The 19173-nt window shown below is 39.0% G+C and overlaps 2 protein-coding genes across 3 annotated transcripts in view; one reads left to right on the top strand and one right to left on the bottom strand.

Moving 5' to 3' along the window:
- LOC144040574 (uncharacterized) overlaps positions 1-9028 on the top strand; it is a 60458-nt gene extending 51430 nt beyond the window's left edge. Inside the window, exons 4-5 of one of the 2 annotated variants that reach the window (XM_077554873.1) lie at positions 736-817; positions 1266-9028. The gene's annotated coding sequence lies outside the window, so the exon portion shown is untranslated. The remainder of the gene's footprint in view (positions 1-735; positions 818-1265) is intronic. The other variant, XM_077554874.1, reaches the window with a different exon arrangement.
- Positions 7388-18663, bottom strand: LOC144040576 (uncharacterized). Its single transcript, XM_077554876.1, has 3 exons — positions 18248-18663; positions 11883-12044; positions 7388-8687 (listed from the first exon to the last, which is right to left on the bottom strand). Exons 1-3 carry the CDS (start codon positions 18369-18371, stop codon positions 7408-7410), a joined length of 1566 nt encoding a protein of 521 aa, XP_077411002.1. The 5' UTR covers positions 18372-18663; the 3' UTR covers positions 7388-7407.
- Between the last annotated feature and the right edge of the window lie 510 nt (positions 18664-19173).

A 19173-nucleotide genomic window follows, 5' to 3' on the forward strand; every position in this document is an offset into this window, starting at 1 on the left:
GCAAGTGTATATATTTTATTAAATATAGTCACCTAAATAATAATGTTCGGCCCTCTGGGTCTGTTATTGTATTATTTAAAGTAAAGAATAAATTCTTATCTATGAGTATTGTTATACATTATTAACATTTTTAATTCTTTATTTCATATATTAACCATGTTGAAATGTTTTATAGATGTGAAGTAGGTAAAATAGTGTTGAACTCAGTATAATTTGACCTTAACCTAAGCTGGTACACATTGTTTGGTCTAGAAGTTCCTTCTCAGTGTTCTGTGCGAAAACACATTCTGTTCGAGAGAGAGAGCGCGCACTCCTACAACTATACTACATTAGGAGCTGTCGAGTTCAACTTGTTGGTGAGATTTTGTTATGGGAAGAAGTACGAGAGGTGCCCTGAAAGTATATTTTGTCTAGAGATGAATACAGCTGCAGTCTGTGTACGAAAATAATATTATGTAACATATTGAGTGAGAACCAATCTGTTCTACTCATTCTTAGTAGGAGGAGAAGGGGCGTTTTACTTCCAAAACTCGATACTATAAAAAGCCCTCTCTCCCAAGGGAGGGGGCACATGGGCACTCTTTAATTCCACCTTTTACGTGTTGTTGAGTATTGCTGTGACCGGAGAATTCTCTGAAATAAATCATCCTTGCGCAGGGACTCTGTTCATGTCTTATCTCATGATTTGATTTATTGGACACGCAAAAGTATGGATTTTTAAGTATACTCCTTCAGATGGTGATGCCCTGACGACCAAGACGTTTTGCGGTTGTGGCGTTCGCGGACGGTTAGAATTCCTGGCGCCAAATTAATTAAGGTAAGTGGACATTTATCCACGTTTAAGGAATTCTTTCTGTTTGAGAGCGCTCCGGCTGGCATACGTTTTGTAAAATAACTGAATCGAAGGTGGGACTTGTGTGAACAGAGATAGAATTTTAAGTTGTTTGGTTGGACGAAGTCCATGATTTTGGATTTTCCTACGGTATTTGAAGTATACACATATGTGGTGACGTAGCACTATTTACGGAAATGCTGTCACGTTGAATTTGTGTGAAATGTTGAGCATTATACATTAGAGGGGTTAATCGTTTGCATTAAAGAGATGCTAGAAACTTTTATTTACTATTAGCATTGAGCTAACGGTTAGCGCGTTGGCTAGCAAACGTTAGCATGCTAACTCTGTGTGTTGTGGGGCACAAGATTTTATTGTATTATTATTATTATTTCACAACAGAATGTACGTGTTTTTGTGTTTGTTGTTTCAGTTTTACACCCTCTTGAATCATCTCCAAGGTGAAGAAAGTTGCAGGATTCATCGGCTGGTGTTTCATTGGGGAGTTGTCTCGCTACAGTGGGGACGTAGCAAGAGCAGAATAGTAAAAAGGCTAGCTAAACGGCTACTCCGCGAGGACAAGTGTGCAGTTTCCCAGACTTCGGTGTCAAGTACAGCAATGCAGTCTGCAGAGGAGGACAAGCTGGAGTTCCGCTCTGTCTGCTCCAACTCATCGACCAGATCCAGCAGCTTACTCGTCAAGGCAGCAGTTGAAGCTCGTGCAAAGGCTGAAGCTGCACGCACCAGAGCAGAGTTAAAGTAAAGAAATTGAAATAAAGATTAAACAAGTGGCACTCAGTGCCACACTGGATGCATTTAAAGAGGAAAGAGAGGTTGAGCAACTCCCTTCATCCACTCATCCAGTCAGCTATGGGCTACAAGCTTACCAGACCAGCATTGTGACGACCTATCAGATGACAGACACTCCAAACTCAATGTTTATGAACAGAGCTGAGGACTCCTGGGCTTGGAGCGTGTCCTTTAACAATACCATAGAAGGGTTAAGCCTCAAACCAAGTGAAGAATTAGACCTACTCACCCGGTGGCTTGGTGAGGAGTCTTCCAAATCAGCCAAACGCATACGTTCCGTTCACCTCAACGATTCAGCAGAGGGCCTTCGTAGAGTCTGGGAACCCTTGATCTATTGTTTATCCTGTGCTTTACAAATAATTTGCCCGCTAACTTTCTTCGAAAACGCTGTGTCTACACAGCCAGCCATGTTTTCTGCTACTCAACCACCGCGCATGCGCTAAAAAAATGTCAACAAAGGATCCTCCTATAAGAGTTGAGACTATTTTGAATAGATTAGACCTTATTCCGCATACTAAGAAAAGAGGGCTCCGCAGCAGTGTACTCAATCTTTCTGGCATTCAGTAAATAGTCCAACTGAGAACATGCAGTCTTCTGGTCATTACTGTTAGTATAATACCACAACACTAAGGAACTTTCATTTTACATTGATTATGGCAGCGCCATATGGACAGAAGAGATATTGTTATGCCTGAAGGAAAATCTCATTTCCCGTGAGGACAAGCGCATTGCGTCGTTTTTGAGCTCATGCCAGCAAGTGAAATCCGGGCCAATATTGATCCTTAACTGTCCTTTTATCCGGGTAGTTTCCCTTTTTCTTCTTTGTCTCCTCAGGTAAAACTTTTTAGTTGTTTTGCAGTTTCTGCCAGGAAAGTAGTAATCGTGTGTCAACATTCAAGTTGACTTCCGTCTTTGTAAGGAATGGGGAAAGGGGGAAGTGACGTATGCCATAAAGCAGACAGCACGTTTGCGTTTTTTTGTGTGGCAGTGTTCCCACCATCCTCCTCAAAGTTGCCTAGTGCCAGTAAAAAATATACAGACAGACCCCCTCAGGCCATGGTGAAGGTACCATTCAACTAGTTTTGAAGGGTAACTCCACACTAAATACACTTCTTTCTTTTTTTGCTGATAAACTGTATAAACTGGTGTCTACAACTGCTGTCTACATGTCCTTGACATTATTTTGACATTTTAGTGCATGCTTGTTGAAAGCTTGAATTTGGGGCAAAAAACGTGTGTTTGGTGCCATCTTAACTCTTTTACTGCCAAACATTATCCAAAAAACAACCCCTAGAGTGCTAACTAATGTCGAGCATTTTCACTCACCTTTCAAAGCAAACAGAATATTGTGTGCTATCGCTGAATATCAAGCAGGGCAGCAATGGGTCCCATTTTTATGGTCTTTGGAACGACCCGGCCAGGGATTGAACCCACAACCTCCCAGTCTCAGGGCAGACACTCTACCGCTAGGTCATTGAGCTGCTAATTTAAATAACACCAAGCTATAGACTCATAGGAAAAAATGAGAAAACAAGCTGAAAAGATACATTTTCTGCACAACAGTGACTTTGACACTAATATTTTTTGTTTAGTGACGCTCAATTCATTGGTTAAATGTGACACTTTGATCATTAACGACATCTTTGAAAATGTTGTATTTCCTAAGATCCGCCATGTCATGTCATTTGAGCCACGATATACCCTTGAAAAGAGATACAATGCTGGCCATAGTGGGTGTTTATTTTTTCAGCTCATTCATGAAACCACAGTTGCCCAAGATGTTGCGCTGCCCATTGAGGGACTCTAACCTATGTGGTCGTATTGTGTTGGAGGTCTGTCTGGGATTGTGATGTAGTCGCCCCCGCCACCCACCAGCTCATTCTCGTACACTCCTCCTTAAACGCCTTCTTAGCGAGTTGCTGCTGTCAATCACAATCAGACCACGCCCAGCCCTCTCCCCGTTCGCAACCCAACGGTCCTCCAGGCAACACCCCTTTTGAGCCCCGATTTCAGATCTTAGCGAGGGGTGGAGCAAGAGTCTAACTTACTGTTGAGTTACCCTTTAAGTTGATGTTCATCAGAAGAGTTATGAAAATATTTTATTAAGGTTGAAGAGTTCCTTAGTGCTACTTTAAGATTAAAGGACCAGTGAAAGTTCCTACCAGAACTTTATATAATGATCGCACATTGATGAGCGATCAGACTCCAAGGAGTCAATGGCCCCCCAAAAGTCCTGCCGCCTCCAAAAGAAGTCCACAGTCAAGGAGGAGGAAAGATGGGTGTGGTTATCAGAATCTGATGAGACATCCGAAGCTGAGGACTTTCTGGGCTAGGACTGGTCACAGCCAAATGGGCCTGTAGCCGAGGAGTCATCGGACTCCGGGCCGAGAGCCTCAGACTTGGAACTGATAGCCCTCCGAAAACCCGGTCATAAGTCCAAAGACAAGAAGTAGCCTAAAGAAAGCCCCCCCCCCCCAACAGGAGCCGGAAGTGGAAGAGCCAAACCCCCCAACAGGTGGGGAAAAAAAGTCTATGTCAAAAGTGTGGCTTCCCACAAAGGGCAATTTACGGTCACACATCCTTCATGAGAAGACTGCCAAAGAGGCATTTGGTGCAATTTTGCACCCTGTACGAGGGTAAACCCATGGACCTGTGGCAGGCCAAACAGCGGGACGAAAGTTCCCTCCCAGCTGCAGAAAAGTGCACTTAGTCTTTCCTTAAGTTTTGTTTTTTAATATATACAACCAATATTTTCTTACATATCTTCAGATACTGCTCTTAAAGATTGTGTGTTTTTGATAGATGTGTACTTCTTTTTCACTTCTTGCAGTGCTTCAACTTCTTAAATGATCTTTTGCTCTAGTCTAGTTAATATTGTTTAGTATCACAAACTGTGTAAATTGTTGCCCATTCGGCATTGATTGCAGCCTGGTCATCCTGGAAGGGGGATTACCACATATGCAGTCCCTTCTCAAGGTTTCTTATTTTTCCCCCTAATGTTTTTTTTCCCCCCTTGCCATCTTGTGGTTCGATCAGGGGATGTCGTTAATATTTGTCAACTGTGTAATAATCGTGTTTACAACAACACTGAACTATATTTACGATTTAATATGTACTAGTGGATGAATTTTTAATGATTGTAATTTAAAAAATGGCAACTTTGTATTCATGTTATTTCTCATTTCTAGTCCCTGATAATAAAATGGCCGCAGGAGGGCGGCTGATAATGGTATCGGAAGTCATCCATTATGGTCAGGATGATACCACCTCCACTAACCCTAACCCTAATTTTGAGTCAGGAAAAATCCTGGGACAGTAACGCGAAAAATCATCTTACAGTTGCCGTCGTAAAATGGCTGCAGGAGGGCGGCTGATAATGGTATAGGTCACTGCCGCAAGTACTGATACCTTAAAATAAGACCTGGTATCGGTTGTCATCCATTATAGTCAGGATGATACCACCTCCACTAACCCTAACCCTAATTTTGAGTCAGGAAAAACCCTGGGACAGTAACGTGAAAAATCAACTTATAGTTGCAGTCTGTCGAGCAGCATAAAGAACGAAAGGAAAAAACGCTGCCTTGAGGCGTCAATCAAATGTGTATTTTTTAAATTGATAACATATTAATACATTATGACATATTGTCATACGTGACATAATCATAAATGTATTGTTATTGTATATTTAAAATTGATTGTGATTAACACTCTAATAACAAGATTTTACCACAAAATATCAATAGATCAAACATCATATATCATCATAATACTCCAGTTGAAGAAAAAGACATTCAATGTCTTCAAGGTACAAACATCTGTTTGGGGGCATCCCATGTGCAGTTCTGTGAAGGAGTGATGTTTTCAAATGTTTGTCTTAAGAAGTATTGATGTACCAAAATGAAAGACATCTTGAGACGCATTGATGGCTGAGTATGATTGCTGTGTCAAATGCCTTGAAGCAGTGCATCTTTTGTCTTGAAAGTGGCTCATTGTTTTGGAAAGCCTTAGTTTCTCCATCCCTAGTTAGTAGTCCTAGTTTTTCGGTATACAAGTGTTGAGAATATTGAAAAAAGAAATAACAATACATTTAAACAATAAACATAACTCAAGCCCAGAATGAATCGGATTTCCTTCAAAGTATCATTGAGGCATTCAAAATCTATTACCTTCAGACCACCTTCACTTATTTCACCATGTGACCTTTTTTCTCTCTCCATGTAATGCACTTTATTCCTCCAAATAAAGTTGAAATGAATTTGGTTGATAGCCTTGATCAATTTATTTGGAGTTGCTTGGATTGGAGAGTAAACGCATCTGGATGGATGTTCATAATTGGGCCAATTATCAATACGTCCCACTGGAGCCATAAATCAAGTTGGGACTTACATTGTATTACTTTGATTCACAGCTTTTTCTTTCTTTTTTGTTTTTACTTTATTCATCGTACTGTAAAGGCTTTGTGCTGCACAAATTTGATTCACATTAATTGCACTAGGGCAAAATAAGAAATTGCCAAAGGGACATCATGGCATAAGACCAAAAAGAGGGGAAGAAAATGAAATAGAAAAGCAATTACATTTCATATACAGTATGCACAACTCACTGATTGGTTACAACTTTCTCATTTGAAAGAAAATTTACATTTATTCACATAAAACGTCACAAAAATATTTGAATATTTATAACATGGGCTTTTTATTGTCATCTGTTAAAACATCATGCACATAAAACTGTGCAAAAATTGTATAGTTGATGACAGATAAATGTTGCCACATCCTTCCACCGTTTTGCAAGGAGATCACAAAGATGATGAGATGTGACACTGCTGCAGGTTGTTTGAACATGTTTAGAAAGATAAATTAAAATGGACAATCTACATCTAGCATATAAATACATACATTATTTAAAGTTAAAACAAGAGTGTTCCGCCTCATTTGTGGTGGAGAAGAGTAAAACATGAATAAATCTTAGGCTGTAAGTGAAATCAAAAATGTGTATTATGTTTCTTTTATTACTTACACCTATTTATTTATAAGAACATATTTTTCTGGAAATGCAACATCTAATTCAAATGGCAATGCATTTCATGCACCTCATTACCAGTGACTAATTTGAAGAACAAAACTTTTTGATCAACTAAAATTACTAAATGTTAAAATAAAAAGAGACAAAAAAAATGTTGCTTGATCTTTGGGTAAAATAACCTTCTGTGGATGAATGAATCAAGTGAGGAATCTGCGCATATTTACAATAACTCAACAACAAACCCAGAACATGGAACAGCTAACATTGATTTAAATTTGAAGCTATGCTCAATTAATGTTGCTACAATAGCACATACTCGCACCTCAGGGTGATTGGCATAGTGCTCGTTCTGTGTGGGGGAGGGGCCAATTTTTTTGTGACCCCAGAGAACTTTGTAAAAATCTAAATGACAAAAACTCCAGAGCACAGTAAATAAAAAAAAGAAGCGGGGGAATGAGAGAGAGGTCAAGTTGTTGCTCCTTTTAGTTTGTCCAATCATGTCACAAGTGCAAGTTACTCTACACTGCCACTGTTACAGACAAAGCGAATTTACATCTTACTTAATTTACATGTTTGAAATAAACTCTTAAAAAACTCACCACCAGTAGGACACAGTCCTATGTCACTCTAGTGTCTTTAAATTATCATCACAAAATTCAACATTCAATATATATTTTATCCAAAATCATTTACAATTTTACAGATTACCACCCAACTCAGGCCCTTCATTTTTTTAAGCTTCAAAGATCGCTGCTATTCTCGCCAGCACAATCGTGTCTCTCAACATTCTCTTTGCGAGAGAACCTTTTAGAGCACACACTGCAAGTGAATGGTTTCTTCCCAGCGTGTGTTCTTGTGTGATTTATTAAATGAGATTTTCGAGAGAAGCTTCGGCCACAATCAGAGCAGGCAAAAGGTTTTTCTCCAGTGTGGATTCTTGTGTGGTTTGTTAAACCTGACTTGCGAGAGAAGCTTTCGCCACAATCTGAGCAAGTAAAAGGTTTCTCTCCAGTGTGTGTTCTTGTATGTTTAATTAAATCAGACTTGTGAGAGAATCTTTTATCACAAACTAAACAGGCAAAAGGCTTTTCTCCAGCATGTGTTCTTGCGTGTGTTGTTAAATCTGACTTTTGAGAGAAGCTTTTGCCACAGTCTGAGCAGGCAAAAGGTTTCTCTCCTGTGTGTGTTCTTGTGTGGCTTGTTAAATGTGACTTTTTAGAGAAGTGTTTACCACAAAGTGAGCAGAAAAAAGGCTTCCTTCCACTGTGTGTTCTTGTGTGGCTTAATAAATTCGATTTTTGAGAGAAGCTTTTACCACAATCTGAGCAGGAAAATGGTTTCTCTCCAGTGTGTGTTCTTGTGTGGCTTGTTAAATGTGATTTTTGAGAGAAGCGTTTACCGCAATCTGAGCAGGAAAAGGGTTTCTCTCCAGTGTGTGTTAATGTATGTCTTGTTAAATTATTCTTATCAGAGAAGCATACACCACAAACTGAGCACACAAAAGGTTTGTCCCCAGTGTGTGTTAATGTATGTCTTGTTAAATTTAACTTTAAAGAGAAGCTTACACCACAAACTGAGCACATAAAAGGTTTCTCCCCGGTGTGTGTTCTTGTGTGCACTTTCAAACTCCGTTTTGCACTAAATGTTTTCTGACATTGAGGACATTCCCAACGGTTACTGTCAGTGTGACATGCCCTATCACCTTTAGCGTGTTCACTATCACCATCATTATCATCTGTGCCAGGGGAGTGTGACGTGCCATCGTAATGTGCTTGTGATGCTCCCCGGTGGTCTGTCATGTGTTGACTTGAGCTGCTTCGTGGAGGCTCCGCCCCTCTTTCATCCTCACTCTCAACCTTGTCTTCATCTTCACTCTTTAAAAGGACGCTGATCAGCGGTGACTTGGTGATATCATCATCATCCTCCTCAATGTAAGGATGCTCTTTCTCCTCCTCCTCCTCATAAATGTTTGGTAACTCTGGCTCTTGTTGCTCAGGATGAAGATATTTTTCACTGACATCTGCAGGACACAAGAAGGCGAAGACACATTTAGTTTGGTCAAGTCAGATCTCAAGCAATGACTTGAAGTTGTGCATAATTGTTTGTTTCTACAGAAGTATCTTGATATGGGCCCGCCCGCACATGGTGCCATATCATCTGAACCTGACTCAGCCCGAACCAAAAAAAAAAGAAAAGAATGGCGACTCAATCTCTTGCATGTAGCTATTTGATCTATGGATGCACTACGACGTGAACTGCGCGAGCCTGTATCGGCTTTTGAGTCTTCGCATACATGATGTTGTACTGTATCACTTTTATGGAAATCATAAAAAGATAAAATGCCAATCAAGGAAGACGCAAGGTAGGGCTGATCAATTAATCAAAATGTAATCATGATTTTGGTTTTGGCTTATCACGATCTTAAAAACATAGTAATCAAAGAAAAATTAATAATGTGGCAAATGGCGCAGTGGGTTTCCTGACCTTGAAATTTGCCATGTTGCTTGTGCAGCAAGCGTGTGACGTTATGTAATTCTGCCGTTCCTGAGCTTGCTTGAAGCTGTTGAATGACACCCCAGTCAGACAGGACTTTATCATTCTTTATGTCACCACGATTTGTCCCTTGGAAGGCGTGTGTGCTTTAGATGAGGCATTTTAAATGAAAAGCTAAAATAAATACAGCACTGCAATGTTTTTGAATTTGAACTCATTTGATCTGAAATGTCGTACAATCATTGGGGAGGGTGAGCCGGGTTGCTCCACAGCAAGCTTTCAAATAAGGCAAGGCCACTTTATTTATAATATAACACATTTCATACACAAAGCAACTATATGTGCTTCACATTTAAAAGTAAAGAGATAAACGCAGCTTTCTAAAATTACTTAAAAGACTGTACAGTGAATCTGATTTAAAATTGTTGTAAAAATGGGGGGGGGGGGGACTTTTTAACCTGGATTTAAAAGCATTTACACTTGGGGCTGACTTATTCTATTTGGATGGAGCAAAAAAGACACTTATTTTACAGAAGCAGTTTGTTTTTCTAGATCAGCAACAAACAAATGAACTTATCAAGTCACATTTGTGTGTGTTTCTCTGTGTTTTATGAATCGTGATAACCAGCCCATCGCTTTCACAATCGTCATTCCTCCTGGATCACCACTCGACATAGTAAGTCAATTGTCTAAGATAAAAAATAAACTATATTTTGAAAAGTCTGAAATATGGTTCAATACGCATTAATGCTTTAAAACATTATAACAAAGTCAAGACAAAAAGACAAAAGCGGGGATCAAACATCCGACCTTCTGGTTACTGAACGACTGTCTACACCAGAGGTGGGCAATCTCGGTCCTCGAGGGCCGGAGTCCTGCAGGTTTTGGAGGTTTCTCACTTCCAACACAAGCTGATTCCAATCAACAGGATCGTTATCAGGCTTATGCAGAGCTTGCTGATGAGCTGATTATATATCAGCTGTGTTGGAGAGGGGCAACATGCAAAACCTGCAGGTCTCCGGCCCTCGATGCCCACCTCTGGTCTACACCATAGGTGTCAAACTCCAGTCCTGGAGGGCCGCAGTCCTGCAGGTTTTGGATGTTCTCCAACAGCTGATATATGATCAGCTCATCAGCAAGCTCTGCATAAGCCTGATAACGATGCTACTGATTAGAATCAGCTTGTGTTGAAAGAGGGAAACCTGCAGGACTGCGGCCCTCGAGGACCGCAGTTTGACAACTATGGGTCAGGGGTGAAAAAGGTGAGAAGCACTTTGACCAAAATTTTCCCCATTAATATTCGTTGTGCACTTGTCAAACAGGTAGATGGGGATGCAGTGGACGAAAGGATGGCGAATTTAAATGATCAAACTTGTATGGCGTCAAGAAAAACTGTTTGCGAAGTGGAAGTGATTGCTATCAGTTATTTCTTCCAAAAGGGTGTGCAACCAAATAAAGTTGAGGGGGCCAACAATTTCGTCCAGCCCATTTTTTGCATTCTCTGTAAAATTTTGTGTTAATTTAGACTTTTTTCTTCAGCTTTTTTTGTGTGTTTTTTCCAATACACATCAAAGACAAACACATTGATACCAAAAACATTTATAATTGCAGCCATTTCTGGGAGAAATGGTGCAAGTTTTGGAAAAATTCCAGGGGTGCCAATAATTTTGTCCGTGACTGTAGCGCTTTTTTGTACACTCAAAGACGCTTCACAATGGATACATCATTTAACTGTTTCAATTTATATTTTAACTGTTTTGAATTTAGTTATAGATGTGTAGATGTAAAATATAACCATGTTTAGCTTGATGAATAAGGATGTGATAATGATTTCTTTGAACTTTGTCCTCTCTCTTTCCGTGAGAAAGGAATGTGTTAAAAGGTTTCTGTTGATTTATCTGAAGGGTATGTTTAAAAATACTGTCAGAGTTTCTGGTCATCGGTCATCAGGTCATAAGGTCTAAGGGCAAAGCCTGTCCACATCAATTCTCCAAAGTCTGGAAGTAACTAAGATATGGGCTGTCAGAAACTTTGTACCTGCTTTTTATCGCAACTCTTTCCCACGACTAAGGGAAGGGCGGGGAGAGGTCTCATGTAACACTTTTTTGTAAATAATGCTGAAGATACTATTCAACACACACTTGAAGCTTTGCACCAATTTTTGAGTGAGCTTGATTTTGTGTCTTTTAGGAGCTCCTAAAATAAAAACCTAGCAAGGAAACGTATTCATCGATCTCAATTCTGATTTATTTGAACACGCAAAAGATTACATAAATACATGTAATTTTACAGTAGCCACAGCTGCGTTGACGGGAATATTTTCATCCGCTTTTTTTACTGAAAATGAACATCGGCTTCTAATATCGGTTATTGGCCTCCTTGACTAATAATAATTGGCAGTGGTATCGGCCCTGAAAATAACCATATTGGTCTATCTCTAATAGCCATAGGCTACTTTACATCAGTTGTCCCCTTTATGAGTCGAATCATGCAAATGTATGTACCTACGAACCTCGGCAAGTAGTAGCTCTTTGGTCATTCACCATGTTTTTCCATGCACGAATGTCCGTGTGGTTTAGAAATTTCAGCAGGTGCGAAAAATCTGGCCTATGCGGACGTACGTTGCGCGGAGGGTCATGGTTGCTGAAATTATGTAATTTCGCCGCACAAAGCCTTGTGGACCTTGCGGACACGTTAAGCAAAAACAAAGCTTCACTCTTACCCTTGTCTTCATCTTTACTTTTTACATGGACAAAGGTCAATGGTGACTTGCTGATATCATCATCATCCTCTTTAATGAAAGGGTGTTCTTCCTCCTCCTCCTCTTTAACGTGAGGGAACTCTGGCTCCTGTTGCTCGAGACGGAGATATTTATCACTAACGTCTGCAGGACACAAGAAGACAAACACATTTGGTTTGGTCAAGTCTCAAGTGGTGACATGGCGATTTTTCAAGTTTTTGAGCATTCACACAAACTCCCTGATCATTTCTTGGACCCCGGCAAACAACATCAGACAAACCAGTATCACTCCTGTCTGTAAAATAACCTGATGTAGGTTATGTTCCAACCAGCTATATATCAAAATAGAGGATATGATTGGATAGTACCAAAAATAAAATGAGCAAATGTTTGCAGGAATCGGTTAAAGATTAAACAGCACTTTTTATGTCATGAATCAGCCCCAACTGACTTGAACTGACTATGTATGCTTTTTGTGTGTTTGTTTGTTTATTGAACATATAAACCAGCAACAGAAATACTGCAATTAAAATACAAAGATTTAAAAGAAAAGTTGTTGTTTTTTACATACATAATCATCATTAAGCAAAGCTTACATGTTTAGAAGGGAGTAGGAAGAAGTAAAAAAAACTTATTGAGTCCTACCCCCTTACAAAAGAAGAAAACAAACTTACACGCAAACAGCTGCACTTACACGTGATATGCCAAGAGTATTGTACATTTAGTTGATAAGCAAACATTTTTACAGTTATATAAATCAGCACAACGGCTTTCACATACATTTTTAATTGCACTCTATTTTCTACATTTGTACTGACTTATACCTGATTTAAATATTGTTGTACTTTGTTTTTATACATCCTTTTAAACACAACCAGCAATTCACACCTTTTCAGGTTAATTCCAAAATTATTCCACAAATTTACACCTATAATTCTAACACACCTTTGCTTAATATTTGTTCTTGTTTTGAATTTTTTTATAGACACTTATACTCTTCAAATCATAGTCGCTGTCTCTGATTTCAAACAGCTTCTGAATATTGTGGCAAAGTAGGTTGTTGTATACCTTGTACATTTGAGCAATTTTAAACTCAACTAAATCATAAAATTTCATTGTGTTTAATTTGATAAATAGTGAATTTGTTGGTTCTGTATATTTTGATCGGTTAATAATTCTTATTGCTCTTTTTTGTCATTTGAAAAGAGGGTATTTGTTTTGTAAGCATTTTCCCATATTTCCACACAATAGGTTAGATATAGTAATAATAATGAGCAAAATAATGTATATTATGACTTCTTACTCAAAACATCCTTTGTTTTGTAAAGGATCCCTAATAGGGATGCACCGAAATAAATTTTTGGGGCCGAAACCAAAAACCTAAAATGAGAAATGCTTAGCCGAAAACCAAAACAGCGAGAAAAAAATTGCCAATTTTTGTTATTGCATTTATTATAATTAATTAAAAGTATAATATTATAATAAAATATTTAGGCCTATTTAGCACTGGCATTTTAACAAAGCACAATATAAATTGAAATGCGTCCACACCACAGACATGTTGGCGAATGGTACATTAAACACCAAACACGGGGTGAGCAATTGAATCATGTAGAGTAGTTCGCACGGGCGGGCACGGATGCGTGCGGTGCGGATGGCGCATTTGTAGGCTATTTGGAGCGGGAGATCGTGCGGCGCATTTAAAATCGGCACATTCACATACTCACCAACGTTTAAAAAATAAATAAATACATTTCTTCGCAATCGGCTTTGGGAACAGACTGCAAAGTCACACACGGTGTCCTGGTATAGGTCTGTAGTCACCCGAAGATAATGGTGTTTACTTGTTTAAAACTGTTGATAGCAATAGTGCTAACATTAGCTAAAGTATTTAGCACAGTCACTAGAATGCAAGTGAAAAAGTGGAAGTGCTCGAGGGGCTCTCATCAAAGACAAAAAGGAAGGCGCTGCAGTGGCTCACCTGTAGTGCAGTACTCGGCAGCGCTCTCTTTTTCGACATAGTCTACCAAGCGACACCCCTCTCTTTCTCCGGTGTGCACAATGAAGCTGCTGGTACTCACAAACACCAGCAAGCAGCGAGGTAGACACTCACCCCCACGTTTGGTGTTTAATTAAAACAGACGCTTCCTTGCAGCGTTTTTTTTTTTTGCTTGTGTCACCACAACATCCTCTTCGGCCATATTCTTTCGGCTTTAATTTTATTCCGGCAGAAAATTTTCGGTGGCTGAATATTCGGTGCATCACTAATCCCTATAATTTGGGACACTTTCCTTTAAACATTGTCTATGTGGGACTTCCATCTTAATCTTTCACTGATAACTACACCAAGAAATTTATTTTCATACACTCTTTCTATTTCATTAGAATCTACTCTAACTGTGCCAAAAACTATAAACTTTGTCTTGTTTCAATTTTAAAGATAATTTGTTGGTGTAAAACAAATGTTTTCAATACTTTTAATTCATTTTCCACCGTAATCAGAAGTTGTATCAGATGTTCTCCAGAGCAATAGAGTTGTGTCATCAGCAAACAAAACACTTTTAAGTATTTTTGAGACACAGCATATATCGTTTATATATAATATAAATAACTTGGCGCCAAGCACTGACCGTTGGGGAACGCTGTGAGAGATCATCAGTTTTTTTAATTGTATGTTGTTTGAACTGCAAATACTGATCTATTATCTAGGTAACTTTTAATCAATTTATATGTTAAGCCTCTTATGTCATATCTCTCTAATTTATTCAATAGTATACTATGATCTATAGTATGAAATGTTTTTTTTTTAATCTATAAAAATCCCAATAGTAAATTCTTTATCTATGCTTGTAGCTATAGGTTCTACAAGTTCCATGACTGCCATCAAGGTTGATCGGCTTTTTCTCTAAATCCATATTGATTTTCACTTAACGCGTTATTGTGATAATTTTTGGGCTTTTTGTTGGTTCTGACCAAGCCATTTCAAAATAAAATATTAATATCAATAAACTAAATATTAATATCAATAAACTATCAATAAACACAATTAAGCTTAACCTTAAGAGGTTGTGTTTATTGATGAAAGTGTCCAGTCTATGTGAAAAAAGTTTCTCTTAATTATTTAAAAAAAAAACTGTGCCAAAAGTGAAATTGGTCTATAGTTTGTGAATAAATGTCAATCTCTGTTTTTATAAATATAAATACTTTTTTTCCAGGGTTTTTCCTGCGTTTAAAATTCGGAGCCTACAGCTAATTATTGTGCGGCCAACACAGCGAGGGATGCCGAGGTTTAATGTTCAAGATTTTATGGCGTCAAGAAAAACTGTTTGCGAAAATGCGAACGTTTTTTGCTACATTTATCGGATCGTGGATGGATGTTGAAAAAACAGCATGTGCTGCATTCAAGTAGGGATGGGTACCTTTCGCATTTGAACCGGTTTGGTTCCAATTGTCGGTGCTGGGGTATCGATACCGGTACTGAACAATACCAATTTCCAGTACTTCTGTTGTTTGTGGTAATAAATGTTAATTTATTTAACAATAAAATAATAATTTTAAAAAATAACATTCACTTTAACAGTCATTTTTTATTAAATAAAAATCTAAATCAGATTCATGATGTTTTACTATATGTCAGATTTTCTGACGAATAATGAAACAATGAATTTAAAACATGTGCCAGAGAGGATGGAGTAAAAAATTAAAATAAAAAAAATAATCGTGATTTACATTAATAAAGTATAAATAATACCATAAAATAATATTACAAATAACAAAGTGAGAAGCCAAGTTCTTTACAATGAACAACATAAAGAACAAAATTAAGCAGCAATACAAGAACAGATGATAAATAATTGATTAGTGTTACTTTGGTTCCTTCTGCAGTTGTTTCTGAAAAACGTGCATGCGCATGTAGCGTGATGAATTCGATCTCAACTTGGGAGGGAAATCTCGCAAAAAAAGAAAGTTGGAAGAGGACAAGAACGACAATGAATAGAATAATTGGGAATTGGGAGCAAACTCAATGTAGACTGTATCCAACGGAGTACGTTATGTTTGCTAGTGCTACAAGATTTTGCAGTTTTATCGTTACCCATGAAATTATAAATATAGTATAAGTAATATACTGTAACGATGGTAAAGCCACACACCTTATAACATGATTCAAATCGGTGGGTGAAGACGGACATCTGCTATGTCCACGTGTGGTCCGCACAGAGGAGAGGCAGGCGTCGCGGCAGTGCTACCCGCATATGGCGAGCCGGGGACTTCCCAGCCACCGCTCGGCCTCAGCACCAAGAAGTCTACGCAGGTGTGGGGCACCACCCTCAAGAAAAGCATGCTAAGAACCGCGAAGCTTCACTTTCGTTTGGCTTGCCGGCGGTCAAATCTCGCTTGCTTATTAATCCAAATCCGGAAATGCATTTTAGCGTAGCCTGAATGAAATCTAGCGCGAGTGGGTGACGTCAGTACACTGGCTGTGTGTACACTGCTGCGTTCAAGTGCGCCACAGAAAATTACCAACACATCTACTCCTGTACACACAATTTAAGACGTGCTTCGGAACATGGCACCGTTTGATTTAACATGAATCGGTGCCGTCTTCGGTACCCATCCCACCCGGAGTTCACTGATACACTGACTCTCTGGTTATCCATGACCCAATCCCCCACCCTACAATTTTTTTTATTTAAATCTTTAGTGTATTTTAAAATTTTAACCAAAAACTATGCAAAGTAGAAGTAATACTATGAAACTATTTTAAAATACAGAAATAAATACTTATAAACATATTGAACTTTTCTTGGAGACTAAGCCTTTTTTTTTTATGTAGGCCTAGAAGGTACTGAAATCTATGGAGGCCCTCTGGTGCCAGGGTATGATTTTATTTAAATTTAAAAATAAACAACTTGTCGACTATTAATATAAATTGTCGACGGTTTTGATCGTCGAAGTCAACGTTACTAGTCAACTAATCTTGGCAGGTCTAGCCCTAATACTGATACCAAATGCCGATACCACTAGTAAACAAAATTCCCCACCCAAAAATGATGATGATTTTAAAGAAAGACCTATTTATAAAGTGTTTCTTTAAAATTGCATGAAATTAATAGCAACTTTCTATTCCTATCATTTTTAGTTCCTGATCGTAAAAAAAGGGCTGCAAGAGGGCGGCCGATAATGGTATCAATACCTTAAAAAAGATTGATAGACACTAGTGATGCACCGAATATTAGGCCACTGAAAAAAAATTAAAGCCGAAAGAATATGGCCGAAATAGGATGTTGTGGTGACGCAAGCAAAAAAACGCTGCAAGCAAGCGTCTGTTTGAATTAAACAGCGAACGCGGCGGTGAGTGTCCGCCTCGCTTCTCACTGGCTTTTCATCATGTGTGTTTGCACCGGTCGGTCACAGCAGCTCCCGGGGTCATTGCGCACACCAGAGGAGAGGGGCGTTGCTTAGTGTACAACATTTAACTGTGTCGAAAAAAGACAAAATGCCGTGTACAGGTACACGTGAGCCACTCTTTCTCCTGCAGCGTCTTCACTTTTTTTTTCTTTCTTTTTTTTTTTTAAATAAGAGCCCCTCGAACGCTTCCACTTTTTCAAATGTATTTATTTATTTTTAAACATTGGTGACTATGTGAATGTGCAGATTTTAAGTGTGCCGCACTTTGTCCCGCCGCACACATACGTGCCTGCCTGTGCAAACTACATTGACTATAAAGTGGAATCACACCACCAGAAAATGCTCAACACTTGTTTGATGTTCAATGTACCATTAGCCAACATGTCTGCGGTGTGGGCACATTTCAATTATATTGTGCTTTGTTAAAATGCCAGTGCTAAATAAATATTTTTGGCATAATATTTTGGGGGCCAAGCATTTTTCATTTTCGGTTTTGGCCAAAAGAGTTCATTTCGGTGCATCCCTAATAGACGCCGATACCTGGTATCAGTAGTTGCTCATCATAATTATGATAGTACCACCTCTGGCTCAATTTGAGCCAGGAAAAACCCTGCAAAAGTACCGAAAATTGGTACCATTCAGTACTGGTATAAATTCCCAGGTGCAGAGAATTGAAACAGAACCAGTTCAAATGGTTCAAAAGGTATCCATGCCTAATTGTGACCACGTCGAAGTACCGTTGAGCAAAATGCTGAACCCTAACAGTTGGTCCTGATGCGGCGTTATCAGTGGGCGAATGAGTAGTCAAAATGTAAAGTGCTTTGAGGACCTTGTAAGGTGGAAAGGCGCTATATTACAAAATCCTATTTCGCCCAGCCTTATTTTTAACATTATAAAGTAATTCTTTAAAAGCAAGTAACTGTAAGAAGTGTACAAACCTGCTGTGCGTAGCACAACTCGAGGCTGCTCGCAAACATTGTCCAGCAGTTGAATATGTCGCTCGTTCTCTTCTTTCACTCCAAAACAATCCTCCTCATACTTTGGCGTTGTCCTTGCATACATTTTTACACGATAATCCCAACAAATCCTCGTTTAATCTTTGCTTGACGATGTGTTGTGTGCTTCTCTTTGTTAGCAGCTAGCGAGCTAAAATAAGATAAGTAGGCCAAGAGGCATCAACATGTACCGAGGCGAGTTCATCCACACTCGGAGATTTAATGAATGGTGTTGTAGTCCTTCAAAGTAGTGATGGAGGTCCTGTGTGGCGGCTGCAATCCGTTCACAAAAACGGAAAGAATGCTTTAGCGAGGGCGTCTGATTACGTGAAGCAACAAATGTAGACGTGCTGCGGAAGTCAGGCAGGATTCGCCCCTGCTGCGATATAATTGGCTGCTGGAAATGCGCTGATGCTTTGACGCATGCACTGTCATCAAATCATCAAAATATGTCGCCACTTTTGCTGTAAATTGAACCACGCGATGGTGGACTTTATTTCTAAACACGAATGTGTTTCCCAACCAGTGGTACGCGAGCACATTGCATTGCATGGAAACTTTATTTCCCAGATCAATAATCCGTGGCACATCTGCGTCAACTCAAGTTTCGTTAAAACTCAGATGACTGATTGAAATTAAAACTGCTCATGGCCGTTTCTAGCTTCATGGGGGCCCTAGGCAAGATGCTGTTTGGAGGGCCCTAGTTTGCCAAACTACAATGAAGAGATTCCTAACCCTTTAGATGGTCTCCTAAGATCCCACGTTTTATTAGACTTTATGAACAAAACAGGTTGCAGTTATAATTAAACATCTTAAATTGAAAGTCATTTTTACATCAATAAATAAAAATGCTTTTGGGTGTTTAGACA

This window comes from Vanacampus margaritifer, chromosome 20 (genome assembly GCF_051991255.1).
Source record: "Vanacampus margaritifer isolate UIUO_Vmar chromosome 20, RoL_Vmar_1.0, whole genome shotgun sequence".
Taxonomy (NCBI): domain Eukaryota; kingdom Metazoa; phylum Chordata; class Actinopteri; order Syngnathiformes; family Syngnathidae; genus Vanacampus; species Vanacampus margaritifer.